This window comes from Neovison vison, unplaced genomic scaffold, assembly GCF_020171115.1.
Source record: "Neovison vison isolate M4711 unplaced genomic scaffold, ASM_NN_V1 Scaffold_030, whole genome shotgun sequence".
Lineage (NCBI taxonomy): Eukaryota > Metazoa > Chordata > Mammalia > Carnivora > Mustelidae > Neogale > Neogale vison.
The window spans coordinates 29,642-41,823 of NW_025334834.1; the positions used below are offsets into that span (position 1 = coordinate 29,642).

General features: G+C 53.7%; 2 protein-coding genes across 4 annotated transcripts; one reads left to right on the forward strand and one right to left on the reverse strand.

Annotated features, from left to right (window-relative positions):
• The first annotated feature begins 1 nt into the window (after position 1).
• On the forward strand, positions 2-3,630 carry LOC122897932 (epidermal growth factor-like protein 8). The gene is made up of 9 exons (XM_044236118.1): positions 2-948; positions 1,426-1,552; positions 1,805-1,927; positions 2,028-2,140; positions 2,227-2,322; positions 2,428-2,598; positions 2,670-2,749; positions 2,833-2,986; positions 3,258-3,630. Exons 2-9 carry the CDS (start codon positions 1,452-1,454, stop codon positions 3,332-3,334), a joined length of 915 nt encoding a protein of 304 aa, XP_044092053.1. The 5' UTR covers positions 2-948; positions 1,426-1,451; the 3' UTR covers positions 3,335-3,630.
• On the reverse strand, positions 3,558-11,971 carry LOC122897933 (1-acyl-sn-glycerol-3-phosphate acyltransferase alpha). 3 transcript variants are annotated; one of them, XM_044236120.1, is made up of 7 exons: positions 11,886-11,971; positions 6,545-6,753; positions 6,192-6,325; positions 5,726-5,901; positions 5,468-5,563; positions 5,273-5,345; positions 3,558-4,746 (listed from the first exon to the last, which is right to left on the reverse strand). In XM_044236120.1, the coding sequence occupies exons 2-7, from the start codon at positions 6,742-6,744 to the stop codon at positions 4,562-4,564; spliced, it is 864 nt and encodes a 287-aa protein (XP_044092055.1). In that variant the 5' UTR covers positions 6,745-6,753; positions 11,886-11,971; the 3' UTR covers positions 3,558-4,561. The 3 variants fall into 3 exon arrangements, with proteins under 3 accessions (XP_044092055.1, XP_044092056.1, XP_044092054.1); XM_044236121.1 differs by lacking the exon at positions 11,886-11,971 and adding an exon at positions 10,556-10,687; XM_044236119.1 differs by lacking the exon at positions 11,886-11,971 and adding an exon at positions 7,495-7,750.
• Positions 11,972-12,182: the final 211 nt, after the last annotated feature.

Genomic DNA, 12,182 nt, shown 5'->3' on the forward strand with positions numbered 1-12,182 from the left:
GCCTGAGGTCTGGGTGCCCGGATGCCTGGTCTGGGGAGGGACCCCCCCTTGGTGTTTCCGCTCTCTAAATGCCCATTCTGTGTGGGTTCCTGATTCTCTGTGGGTTCTTTCCTGCAGAGGACAATTCTCTTCCTGTCCCAGCCTAAGCTTGGGGGGCTGAGCCCAGAGCTCCAGTGGTTTGTGCCCCAGCCTCATGGGTGGAATGCGCCTGCCACCCCCAGGCTAGACAAGGGGGCTAAGGGTCAGGGTGGGCATTTGTTGTGCCCCTTTTCGACCTTTGTAGGCCACAGTTGGGTGAGGGGCTGGACAATGAGCTGCCTCTTCCTTGAAAGAAGGAATTTTGGTGGAGACAATAGGGCCCTGTCTAGTCATGCATGGGGGGCGGTGGCTGACTCAATTCTGCGCCCCCCCCCAGGCCCTAACAAATGTCATCAAGAAACGGGGGGCAATTTCCCCTTAATGCCCTGGGCTGTCCACCCCCCCGTTGGCCTTTTGTAATGACTTGCCCTCCTTTCTTTCTTCAGCTGTTCTTGCCTCTTCTCTCATGACCTGTCCGTGCTTTTCTCTGCCAGTTCTCTCTCCCTGCCCCCTCAGTTCTCCCCAAGTCTGTGTTGGGTTGAAGGATGTGGCAAGGACCAGAGACACTGGTGGTGGTACAGAGCCAGTACTCTCTGCTGATTTGGCAAGTCCAGAAATAAGGTCCCAAAGGGTGGGAAATTTACTTCTAGGGGCCCCTTTGCTGGGATGGTGGTGAGGGTAGTGGGACTTGGATACCACTGAGCAGATGAAGCAGGAACTCTGAAGGCTTGTGGGAGGGGGCAAGAATGGGAGCATTCTGTCTGGCCTGGCCCCTCCTCTCCTTCCCAGCCTGCCTAACCCGCCCACCAGTCTGAGCTGCTGCTGCTGAGGCTGGTCTGCTTGAAGTCTCCGGGAGAGTGGGAAAGACAGGTGGGGAGACTGTAATGGGGAATAGCCTTAGAATGAGTGTGAGTTGGGGAGTGTTGTATGAGGGGTGTTGGTGTGGGAGGTAGTAGGGATGTATTTAAGGTGCAATTTCTAGGTGCCTGGTTTTGGGTACAGAGTGAGAGGATGTAATGGTGCCTCTCTGAGGCTTCGAAGATAGAAAAATGTACAAGAGGGCCTGTTACAGATAGGAGGGTCCTCGGGGAGAGTTAACTGTAGTGTAGAGGGGGTGGAGGGAGTGTGTCGGGGTGTACCCTTGCATGATGCTTCGGGGACCAGGTGTGCTGAACAAAGGGGTCATGTTAAAAGTGACAATCCTGATGGCTAGTGCAAGTATGTACAGATGAATGTGCTGACTCCCTTAGAGGGCACCGGCAGTCTGCTCTCTGCTCCCGGAGGGGCTGGAGCTGGAGCGCTTATAGGAGAGGGAAAGTGCCTCCATTAACCTCTTCTTGCCCACAGCCTGCAGTTTGGAGTAAAGGAGAACCATGGGGTCCAGGAATGAGCTGTACACTGTCTTCGGCGGACTGTCATTCCTCCTGCTACTGATGTCAGCCCAGGGGGCCAAGGGCGGATCCCTCAAAGAGAGGTGATGACAGATGGCACAGGGCAGGTGTGAGGTCTTCAGGAAACCTGCAAGTGGCACTTCAACAGCGGGGTGGGGGTGGGGGTGGTGGCACTTCAACAGGGGGCAAAACAGTGACGTTTAGAAGGAGGGAAGCGGGGGGTGAGGCGGTCCTCTGGGGGGGTGGTGCTCAGTGGAGCCTTGAGGGGAGTGGGATTCCTGGCCCCCTAGGGCCTGGCCCACTCAGTATTCTCACCTTCCCTCGCCTGGGTGCAGTCAGGGGGTCTGCTCCAAGCAGATGCTGGTGGTCCCCCTCCACTACAACGAGTCCTACAGCCAGCCAGTGTATAAGCCCTACCTGACTGTGTGCAATGGACGGCGCATCTGCAGCACCTACAGGTGAGGGCTAGGGAGCCTGGACCCTGCTGGTCTTTCCGGAACTTCAGGAACCCAGACCAAAGCCCATAAACCAATGTTCAGAGCCAGGCCTGTGTTCTAGGACCACATACCAAGTGGCATGGAGGGAGGTGAGGAGAGAGGTGCAGCAGACCCACGTTGTGTGCTGCCAGGGCTGGAAGAAGCGACATCCGGGGGCGCTCACCTGTGACGAAGGTGAGACTGGGTATTCCCAGGCCTGGGGACAGAGCGAGCTGGAGAGGCGGGCTGTCCTGTTTTGAACCACCCTTCTGCACCCACAGCGATCTGTGCCAAGCCCTGTCTGAACCGAGGCATTTGTGTCAGGCCAGAGCAGTGCGAGTGCGCCCCAGGCTGGGGTGGGAAGCACTGTCATGTGGGTGAGTGCTCCCTCCCCACCCCCACCCTCCAGTGGTGTCAGGACCTTACCACCCTCAAGGCGCCAGCTTGCCCCCATCCTTTAGCCCTCTCTTTCCCTTAACTAGACGTGGATGAATGTAGGACTGGCGTCACCCTCTGCTCGCACCACTGTGTCAACACGGCAGGCAGCTTCACTTGCAGCTGTCCCCAAGGTCTGGTGCTGGGCCAGGACAGGCGCACCTGTGCAGAGGGTCTCCTGGAGCCGCCAGCCGGTGCCAGCATCCTCAGCGTGGCGGGTGAGTGGGAGTAGAGGTGGCAGCAAGGGCCCAGGCTCAACTGGGCTGTAGGTGACACTGTTTATTTTCAGTTCGGGAAGCTGAACATGACAAGCATGACTTGAGGCAGGAGATTCGGGAGCTGCGAGGGCGCCTGGAGCGGCTGGAGCAGGTGAGTGGTGGTGTGGGCCAGGCCCTCCCAGCAGGGTGCACCCCACTCCGCCCGCAGCACTTGAGGTGTCCCTTCCTTTGTAGTGGGCTGGTCAGGCGGGGGCCTGGGTCCGGGCTGTGCTGCCCATGCCCCCTGAAGAGCTACAGCCAGAAAAGGTGGCAGAGCTGTGGGGCCGCAACGACAGGATAGAGTCTCTGAGTGACCAGGTGCTGCTGCTGGAGGAGAGGCTGGGCGCCTGTGAGTCCTCCTGCCCCTCTCTGCTTGAACCCCCATCACCCAGTAGATGCCCCCAGCTGTCTCAGATACTTTCTGTAGTTCAACTTTCTCTTTTCCCCAAGCCCTTTCCCAACACTTAAGTCTCCCCACACTGTCCCTAGATAGCCATACTTTACCCTTTTTGGTACCCTGTCCCCAAACGACTTATTGTTGGGTGAGAGTCTCTCCAGTGCCCTGGCAGCCCCAGAAGTCTGCAGCCAATGTGTCTGCTTGCTTCCTTGTCATTCATCAGGCTCCTGTGAGGACAACAGCCTGGGCATAGACCTCAGACGGCCGAAAAGGAACCTCTCCAGAGCCCGGGTCCCCTAATTTATACAGAAACTGGCCCCACTAATCATCTGGGATGGCCAGGTGGGGAAGTGCAGATAAGGTTATCTGCCACTAAGGAGCAGTGAGTGATGGAAACTTCCAGAGCTGAGGAAGTGGGGGATGATGGATGCCTTGGGCCCACCCGAGTCTTCTGGCTGGGGTAAGGTTGCTTGGGTGAGAACCACTTTAATGCCTTCACAAATGCAGCCAGAAAGTGCCCAGATCTCTCTCTCTCAGTCTTTATTCTCGGTTTCTTGCTGTTATCCAGATAATTAATAAAAACCAACCACGCAAAACTGGGTCCCGCCCTCTCCTTTTGCTCCCAGCCCACCTCTCCAGTTTGTGGGCACAGGTCTGGGGTGGGAGGCAGGAGTGGTAATGCCACGGGAGGAAATGAAAACTGGCTCAGAGAGGGGAAGCCTCAAAAGAAAGAGAAATAAATTAAAAGCCCTCCCAGCCCCTCCAGCCAGGGTTCAGTTCCCTTTCCCCAACTCCCCAGGGAGAAGTGAATGCAGCACCTGATGTCTGCCTCTTCCCTTGTGTGTGGTTAGAATGGTACAGCAGGGCTGCAGGGGACTGGATTGGGGCCAGGACCACTGAAGAACCGTACCACAGGGACAGGGGGAAGCAGAAATGTGGAGACCAAACTGGCATCTAGGAGTAGGCTCACCCCTGGGCACCTGGGTGTCCAGCCTCCACTGACAGGAGGCTCCATGGGAGGGAGTGTGAGGGTGCTGAAGAGTGTTCCCAGGATAAGCCAGGAATGTTCCAGGCATTGCTTCCAGCCACAGTGTGAGGAGTCCACTGAATCTGTGGACCTGTGGGAGGGTACTGGTCAACGGAATGGATGAGTCCACTGGCCAATGTGGGGTGGAGAGGGAGAGAAGATCACAAAGGAAAAATGTCCACTGGGGAAAGGATGGTGTGTTCACACCCTCGTGTAGGTGAGCCACTAGAGATGGGGAGGCAACCATCCCACAGACAAAATGGCACAGGAGGTGGGTGGGGGGTCAGAGTGGAGAATGCACCAAGGCAGGAGAGTCTATAGGAGGGGGGAGCTGGGAAGGGACAAGGAGTGGCGCTGTATCCACATTCACTTCAGAAGTTGAAGATTCCAAAGAGGGGAACAGTAGGGAGAGGAGAAACAAGGAAGAGGGCTTGGCCCTGCTTCAGGGCACAGTGGGCTGATAGGTGTGGGAGCCAGGTGGGGGGAGATGGGAGGGGAGTTCAGAGCCGGGCCTCGCCCACCCCTCCAGACTTCTTCAGATAGTCACCACCGCCCCGGCCATCAGTGGAGATTTCCCGGAAAACGGTGAGCATGGAGTGTCGGACTTTGTCAGCCAGAGCTGGGACGTCATCTGGTGTCAGCCCTTCTGTGGGCACTGGGGGCAGCACCCGTACCTGACATCGCCCTGGGGGGGTTGAGCACCATCATGGCCTGTATACCTAGGCCTTTGCCCACAGGTGGGGCACAGTTTCTGAGCTCTCCTGCTACTCCCTCCCCAACTTTTCAGTTCGGTTCTCCCTACCCTGGACAACTGCCCCTCTGCTTGCCAGCTACTTGGTGCTCTGAGACCCTCCTGCACAAAGCCTTTTCCAACCCCCCGGGGTCCAGACACCTCAACAGCACCCTTTCAGCCCCCATTGTCTCAGTTTAGCCTTTACTGCCAAGTGTTACTACAGCCTCGCACACACAGGCCTATTTCTCCCACTGGACAGTAAGAGCCCCTCTAGGAGGGACCAAGTGTTACCCACGTAGCAGGGTATGGTGGGTGCTTAAGTATTTATTGGTTGATGTGTGGTCACACTGGATGATCCTTTGGACATCTCAGTTCTGACACCAACCCATCTTCCTCCCTGGTGGGGACACCCTTCTAGCCTCTCTCATCCTTGGCCTTTCTGGCCACCCCCAGCCCCACGTCTACTCAGGGCCCTCACCCGAAGTGAAGCGGCGCTCCTTCTTGCAATAGAAGTCTTGATAGGAGGACATGACTATGGGGACAATGGGAACCTGGGGAAAGGGTAAAGCAGACAGTCCACAGTTCCTTTCAAAGCCCATGACAAGCCACTGCCAACACAGAAAGGGATGGTGGAAGCTGGGGGCTCCATAGCAGAAGGGGAAGTAGTAATTACCTGGGCTTGGACTGCAAGGTGGAAGGCGCCACGTTTGAAGGGCAGCATGGAGCCATTGTGGTTTCTTGTGCCCTCAGGAAAAACCCAGACCCGCACCTGGGGAAGACAGAGGGTCAAGAAGACATACACAGAGGGGTCAGAATATGGTTGTGACGCTGTAATGGGACCTCTGAGGCCCCATGGCCCTGCGTCTCAGCTTATTTACAACTGCTCTGCTCCACAATGCCCCCGGCCCTCCTTTTCCACAGGGGGACTCACATCCTGGGTGAGCAGGGTCTGGGCGACTTCAGACATGACACTGATGGCATCCCCTGTGCGCTTCCGGTCAATGAAGATGACTCCTGCCAGCCAGCATGCCAGCCCAGCAGAGCCAGCCCACAGCAGCTCACGCTTGGCAATGGGCACACAGCGGCCTGGCAGTACCTCCATCATCCCTAGGGTAAAAGGTGAAGGGTGAAGGCCAAAGGAGGCAAAGTGTCATGGAAAGCAGGTCTCAGCTACTAAGGACTGGACATAAAGGGAAAAGGAGACTGAGGGGAGGGGCCAGGAAGACCTGAGTGGAGGAAGAGGTGATTAAACATATATTAGCCTGTTTGTGCGGGGGAAGGGGAGAGGGAGCCAGGGGGCAAAGTTCAGATGCAGGGGAGGTGAGGACCCCTAGAGGAGATTCTGGAGAAGGACGAAGGGCATGGCTGGGGGATGTGTGCCCTGAGAAGGATCTCACCAAGCAGGTCGAGTGAGCTCTGGTGGTTGGAGACCACGACGTAGGGCTGTGAGGGAGGGAAGTGGTGAGCCCCACGCACCTCCACTCGGATCCCATACAGGTATTTGATGTGGAGCAGCATCAGGCGCAAGATCCTGTGGGGTCATGGCAAGGGGTTCTAGCAGGAACCACTGATACCCGTCTGCATGCCTCAGTTCCCCCATCCGACCGTCTTTCAGGGCATCTTTGCAGTCTTCTCCCCTTCCCTGTCCCTGGGCGCTCTCTGCTTTCCCTACACACCCAACATCCTCCCCATCCACTGCTCACTTCTGACTCTTAGGTTCTCTCATCACCGAAAATCCCCTGGCCCTCACTTCATGTTCTCAACGTTGCGTCCTCGCACAGCACACACAGGGATGGCGAGCACAGCCAGGAAGAGGATCCAGCCATTGTAGAAGGCCATCTTGAAGAAGTATTTGGCACTGGGGCTGCAGAACCACAGGGCGGGCAGCAGGAAGAGCAGCAGCAGGAGCAGCAGCAGCAGCACAGTCCATACCCCCGGCCACAGCTCCATTCTGGCCACCTGCAGGGGAAAGGGCAAGGGACAGTGGGCCTGGTCCTGGAGGGGAGTGAGGTGTGTAGGGCACAGAAGGCAGGGTTTGGGGAGCTATGAGGACAAAGGCCAGAGACATAAGATGGGGTCAGGGCTCCAATCAAAACCTGCCGAGGGAAGCCGCTCTGGGAAGCCGCTCTACGATGGGGGTGGGGAGGACAGGAGCTCAAGACTGCTCTCCCACCCCTCTCCAGGAAGGCTCCAGAAATATTCACAAGGACAAGAGACATGAGACACGGACATCCACAACTCAGATATATGATAAGAGGACATTAATAACAGCAATAACTAACACCTGTAGTTGGTAAGGTTTTAGGACTAACTGATAGGGTAGCCACCAGCCACATACGGCTGCTGAGCAGTTGAAATGGCCTCGTTTGAACTGAGATGTGCTGGAAGTGTAAAATATACATTAGATTTCAAAGACTTTGAATAAAAATCAGAATGTAAAATATCCCATAATAATCTTTTGTAGTGATTACACTTTGAAATTTTAACCTTTCAGAATACTAGGTTCAGTAGAACATACTATTAAAATTAAATTCCCCTTGTTACTTTCCCCCTTTTTTCATGTATCTACCAGAAAATTAAAAATTACATGTTGCTTGCATTATATTTCTCTGTTGGATTAGCACTGAACTACAGACTACGTTAAACCCTTAAATATGAACCACACAATTTACATTTTATAGGAGAGGTTAAATAACTTACCTGAGATGATACGGCTCCTAAGAAGCACTTCCTAGTTTAAACCCAAGCAGCTTGTATTCCCAACACAGTTACGCTGCTGCTCGTATGTACACACATAGGTGTACACACAGCAGATACGGTTAAGGGACAAAACACCCACAGACATTCTCAAGAGCGCACTGGCAAGCATAAAGGCTCTGTCACTGATGCAAACACAAAGACTGACCCGCTCACACCAGAAGGCTAACTTCAAGTCACGCCCAGTAACAGATGAAGGAATGTAGTAAATGCATAACTAGAAAATCCCCTCTCTGCTAAGGCAGCCACCCCCATCCCCCCTTCCCATTCCCAGATAAACCCATGGACATACCAGGAGTAGCTACCATCTATCAATCCTCCCTCCACAGTCAGGCAAACAAATCCTTCTGCCCTCTTCCCCCCTCTTCCTGGGACACTGCAGGCAACCTGGTCAGGCAGATACAATATTTAAGTCCTGACTAAGTGGGGGAAAAAAAAGGAGGGCAGAGAGTAAAAGACACATCATATCACCTTCTCTGGGAGAGGACAGAGTTCAGGAGGAAGAGGTGTAGGCAGGCACACAGAACCTGCCTTCTAGGCTCTTCCTCCTTCCTCCACTCTGCCCCACTGTTGGGGGCAGGGTCAGAAATCACGAAATGGTGTTAACCTGTCACTCCCAGCAAGACTACAGGCACTCCCTTCCAATGACAAGAAAGTCTATGCTCAAAGGTAAGTCCATTGCCAATCAGTGAAGGCTAATAGGCCCTAGAAAAACAGGAAAATCTGCCAACTCTACAGCTGTAGGCTCTGAGCTGTTCTATCCCACTGCCCCTGTTAAGTCTGGACCAGCATTTCTCCCGTGGAGTATTTGCAACGGGATCCTAACTCTGCCTTTCCAATTTGTCATCCACATGGCAATCAGGGATCCTCCTGTGACACAAATCTGAGCATTTTCCTGTCTTGTTTACAGGCTCTTTAGGCAAGCTGACTTCTCTTTCCATCTTCGGCCACAACCCCACAAAAGCCTTTTTCACTTCAACTCCAGTTCCTCAGACACACCACAATCCTTCATGCTTCTGTGCTGTGAACAGGCTGTTCCCTTGGCTAGAATGCCCTTCTGCCTCTTCACTCGCCTCACACAGCTCAGCATCACACTTTGGAAGCCTTCTTGAACCCCACCTGGCCTAAGTTTTCATTACACTTTTATCTTGATCACTGGATCTCAAAGTGTAGAGACACAGATTTTTGGACCTCATCCCAGATCTCCCGAATCAGAAATTCTGGGCCTTGGGCCCAACAATCTGTATTTTAACAAGCCCTCCAAGTGAGTCTGGTGCACACACACGTCTGAGAATCACTGATTTTGACACCACTGTGTATGTAACTGCTCACTGGCATTTCTGTTCCTTTCCCAGTCTGTAAGCAGCTTGAGGGTAGGCACTCCCAAAACCCGGACAGAAGGAGGCAGAGAGGTGGCTCAATAAACATCTGTGGAACAGATTATAATGCTGAGTGCACACCCACACAGCCATAATTAATGACAGAGATGATCAGGAATCAGATAGCTACACTCTCGAGAACTATTAATTGTGAAAAGATAAGTCACCAAGAAAACAATGAACATAAGAAGCCTAACCATAACCTACTCTGAAATAGGCACATAACAATATACCATCACATTGAAGGGAAAGTACCAACAATCAAGATGGAGCATCCCATTTCATACAGAAGAGAAACATACAGCATGAGGATTAACATGCCACAGGGGAGAGATGCTGCTGTCATCAAAAAGATGCCAACTGTGCAAAAAGAGTGGGGAACAGATAATGTGCACAGCAGGGCTGACCCCGTGGGATGCTCTGAGCTCCATGAAGACAGGCTGTCCATAGCCACTGGAGAGAGAATGTATGTGAAGAGACACAGGCCAGGAAGGTCAGCAAGGTAAGCATCTGGGGATGGTTTTCTGGGGACATGTAGGCTTGTCACCTTTTTCTCTAATACATGACATTAAGTGACCCTCTCCGGAGCAGAAATATCCAAGGATTAATAAGCACCACGGAGTGCCAGATGGGTTAATGTGCATATATATGACTCACAAAAATATACTGCCAATAAAATTATGAAATTTATGTAGTATGTATAACCAAAAGCACAAATGCTGTGGACATGTCACATCAGCGTAAATATAAATAAGTAAAGGATCACGCATAGATGTCGTGTGTACTCTGACTAGGAAAACACATGCAGCAAACAGGCCAACCCGATCACAACAGGAGTGTACACTAGTTCACTAAACCACAGGATCCCACACATGAGGACTATCACATACAACAGCATCATGGACATAATATACGAGATATGAACCAAAACAAGGCTTGATCTTTACATGCAGAAGTAAACATGCAAAAGCATAAAATGTGCAAGAAACATGAAACCACATTTGGATGCAATATACAAAAACTCACACACCTGAACAATGTCAAGACTGGACATGAGACATGGACATAAGAGAAGAGAATGGGCAATTCTGATGGAAAATAACACATTGCTTCTCCACAAACCATGGATAGTATAGGGAGAAGCTAGCCGCACATAAGCCATTAAACATGTCAAAGGCACAGTCTCCATGTAGAAAACATGGCCCCCCACAAAGCATCTGTGTGTCAGTAAGGATCTAGCCCAATGTGGATGGCCACTGAGAAAGTCCTGTGCCTAGATGGAAACAGAGGTGTCTGAGGGCATTCCTAGGAAGCAAATTCTGCTGGGTGAAGGAGGGCAATAAACCTCCTTCTCCCGGCCACAGCCCCCTAAGAGTCACGTGGGGCCAAAGGGCAGGAAAAGGAATTGGGGAAGGTGTCAGGAATTCCCTCTTCAGGACTCTCTATCCACACCCCCATCCCAGATTCACAGGGTCACCGGGTCTCCTCCCTCTCAGGGACCCTCTCCTTTCCCCAGCAACCCTCTCCCCAGTCCGCCTCCCAGACCCAATCTCTCCCCCATCCCCTCCTCCAAGTCCCTCTCAGCACCCTCCTCCCGCTTCCTCCCATCCCTTTCCCGCCCCCACCTCAGTGGGGTGGGGGGCCCGGGGGGCTGGCCCCCTCCCCAGCCAGGCTGCGGCAGCGGTGGTGGCGGGTGGCTGTGTCTCTGCCTCGGTCGGGGTGTCGGTGCCAAGGGGGCCACAGGATTTGGGGGTGTCCTAGCCCCGGCCGATGGAGGGGAGGTGAGAGTGGGAGGCTGGGCCCATTGCGGTAGGAATGGTGGGGGGGGGTTGTCTCCCCAGCTCCCTCCCTCCCTTCCTGCTGTCTCTCTGAGGGCTGGGGCTGCTGTTGCCGCTATCCCCCCCCACCCCTCCCCAACGCCTGCTGGTTTCCGGGGCTGGCCAGGAAGTAGGGGGCGGTGACGGGCGGCCCGTTTTGCCAATCGCCTCCCGGGGACCCAGGCGTCTCCTCCCCGCATCGACCAGTCTCCTCTTGGTAGCTCCGCCCCGCGAGAGCTCCACTGGGCTGGGCCTCCGTCTCTGGCCATCTCTCTGGCTCCAGCTGCATCTTTTTTCTCCTCCAACTCCCTTTCAGCATATATGGCTTGTGTGTCCCTTGGTGCTGTATTCCTTCTTTGGCCCATTCCTTCTTCATCAGCTCTCCTCTTCCTGGAAGTTTCACTTGGTTTCTTTCATTCTCCTTAACTCCCTTATCCGCTGTTTATTCCCTCCAACTCCAACTGTTCTCCAAAAACCTCTTTCTTGCCCCCCCCCCCCCCCATTCAACTCCAGGCATTTTCAAGCACCTACTATATGCCAGTCACTGAGTTCTCCACCTGTCGTCTTCTCTCCACGGCTCCATCTCCCTGGCCCTCCTCTGGCTGGTCTCTTTGACTTTTGCCCTCCTCCCCCCCCCCCCCCGTCCCCATCTCCCCTCAGTCCAGCTCCCTCCTTCAACCCTCTCTCGGGTCTTTAAAGAGAAGGGATACTCTCAGGCCCTCTCCCCCTGTCCTCCCACGCTCTTTATTTAGCCTCAGTACTTTTGCTTTTCTAGTTCCTTCCTATCGGTCTCCTTAGTCACTGAAGCTGAGGCTGCCCTTCTCCCCAACATAGAATCTAGGCGCATCTTTTCCAATAGAAACTGGGCATTAGGTTGCTTTAAAAAAAAAATGAGAAAGAACGCTAGATTACTCTGGGAGGAGCATGCCTCCTTAATTGTGTACTCCTGTATCTCTTTCCTCTTCAGCCCCTGATCTCCTCTTCCCCATACTTCCATTATCCCTTTACCAGGATCATTCATTCCATCACTCCTCTCCTTGGTTTCCACCTCTTTCTCAGTAACTCTTCTCCTAAACCCATACAGGCATCCTGTACCTTCACCTCCCGCCCCTCCTCTAGGCAACTCCCAGCCTCTCACCTTGCCTCACTTGAGTCACGTGGGACCTTGTATCTGGGTGTGGAACTGCCCTCAGCCTCTGTCCCCGCTGCCAGACACAGCTTCGCCCTGCTCCAGTGTACACACCTTGAGGTAGAGGATGTAAAAGACACTGGTAGTGGGAGGACTGTTATCTAGTTCCGCTCCTTGGGCCCCAGTGAGGGTTACTGACTGCAGAAAAGGCCCAAACTCGTACAAAAAGGCCAAGCTCTGGCTTTCCCAAGTTCCGGGGGTCCAACCCAGGAGAAAGACCCCAGTTCTGGGGGACACATTACAGGA

Excerpts from the sequence above, each read along its gene's own strand:
- LOC122897932 (XM_044236118.1), top strand. The coding sequence starts at position 1,452 with ATGGGGTCCAGGAATGAGCTGTACACTGTCTTCGGCGGACTGTCATTC. Across the intron at positions 1,928-2,027 it reads CGCATCTGCAGCACCTACAG|GACCACATACCAAGTGGCAT; the intron begins GTGAGGGCTAGG and ends CCTGTGTTCTAG. Across the intron at positions 2,141-2,226 it reads GGCGCTCACCTGTGACGAAG|CGATCTGTGCCAAGCCCTGT; the intron begins GTGAGACTGGGT and ends CTGCACCCACAG.
- LOC122897933 (XM_044236120.1), bottom strand. The coding sequence starts at position 6,744 with ATGGAGCTGTGGCCGGGGGTATGGACTGTGCTGCTGCTGCTGCTCCTG. Across the intron at positions 5,902-6,191 it reads GAGCTCACTCGACCTGCTTG|GGATGATGGAGGTACTGCCA; the intron begins GTGAGATCCTTC and ends CTTTTACCCTAG. Across the intron at positions 5,564-5,725 it reads AGACCCTGCTCACCCAGGAT|GTGCGGGTCTGGGTTTTTCC; the intron begins GTGAGTCCCCCT and ends TGTCTTCCCCAG.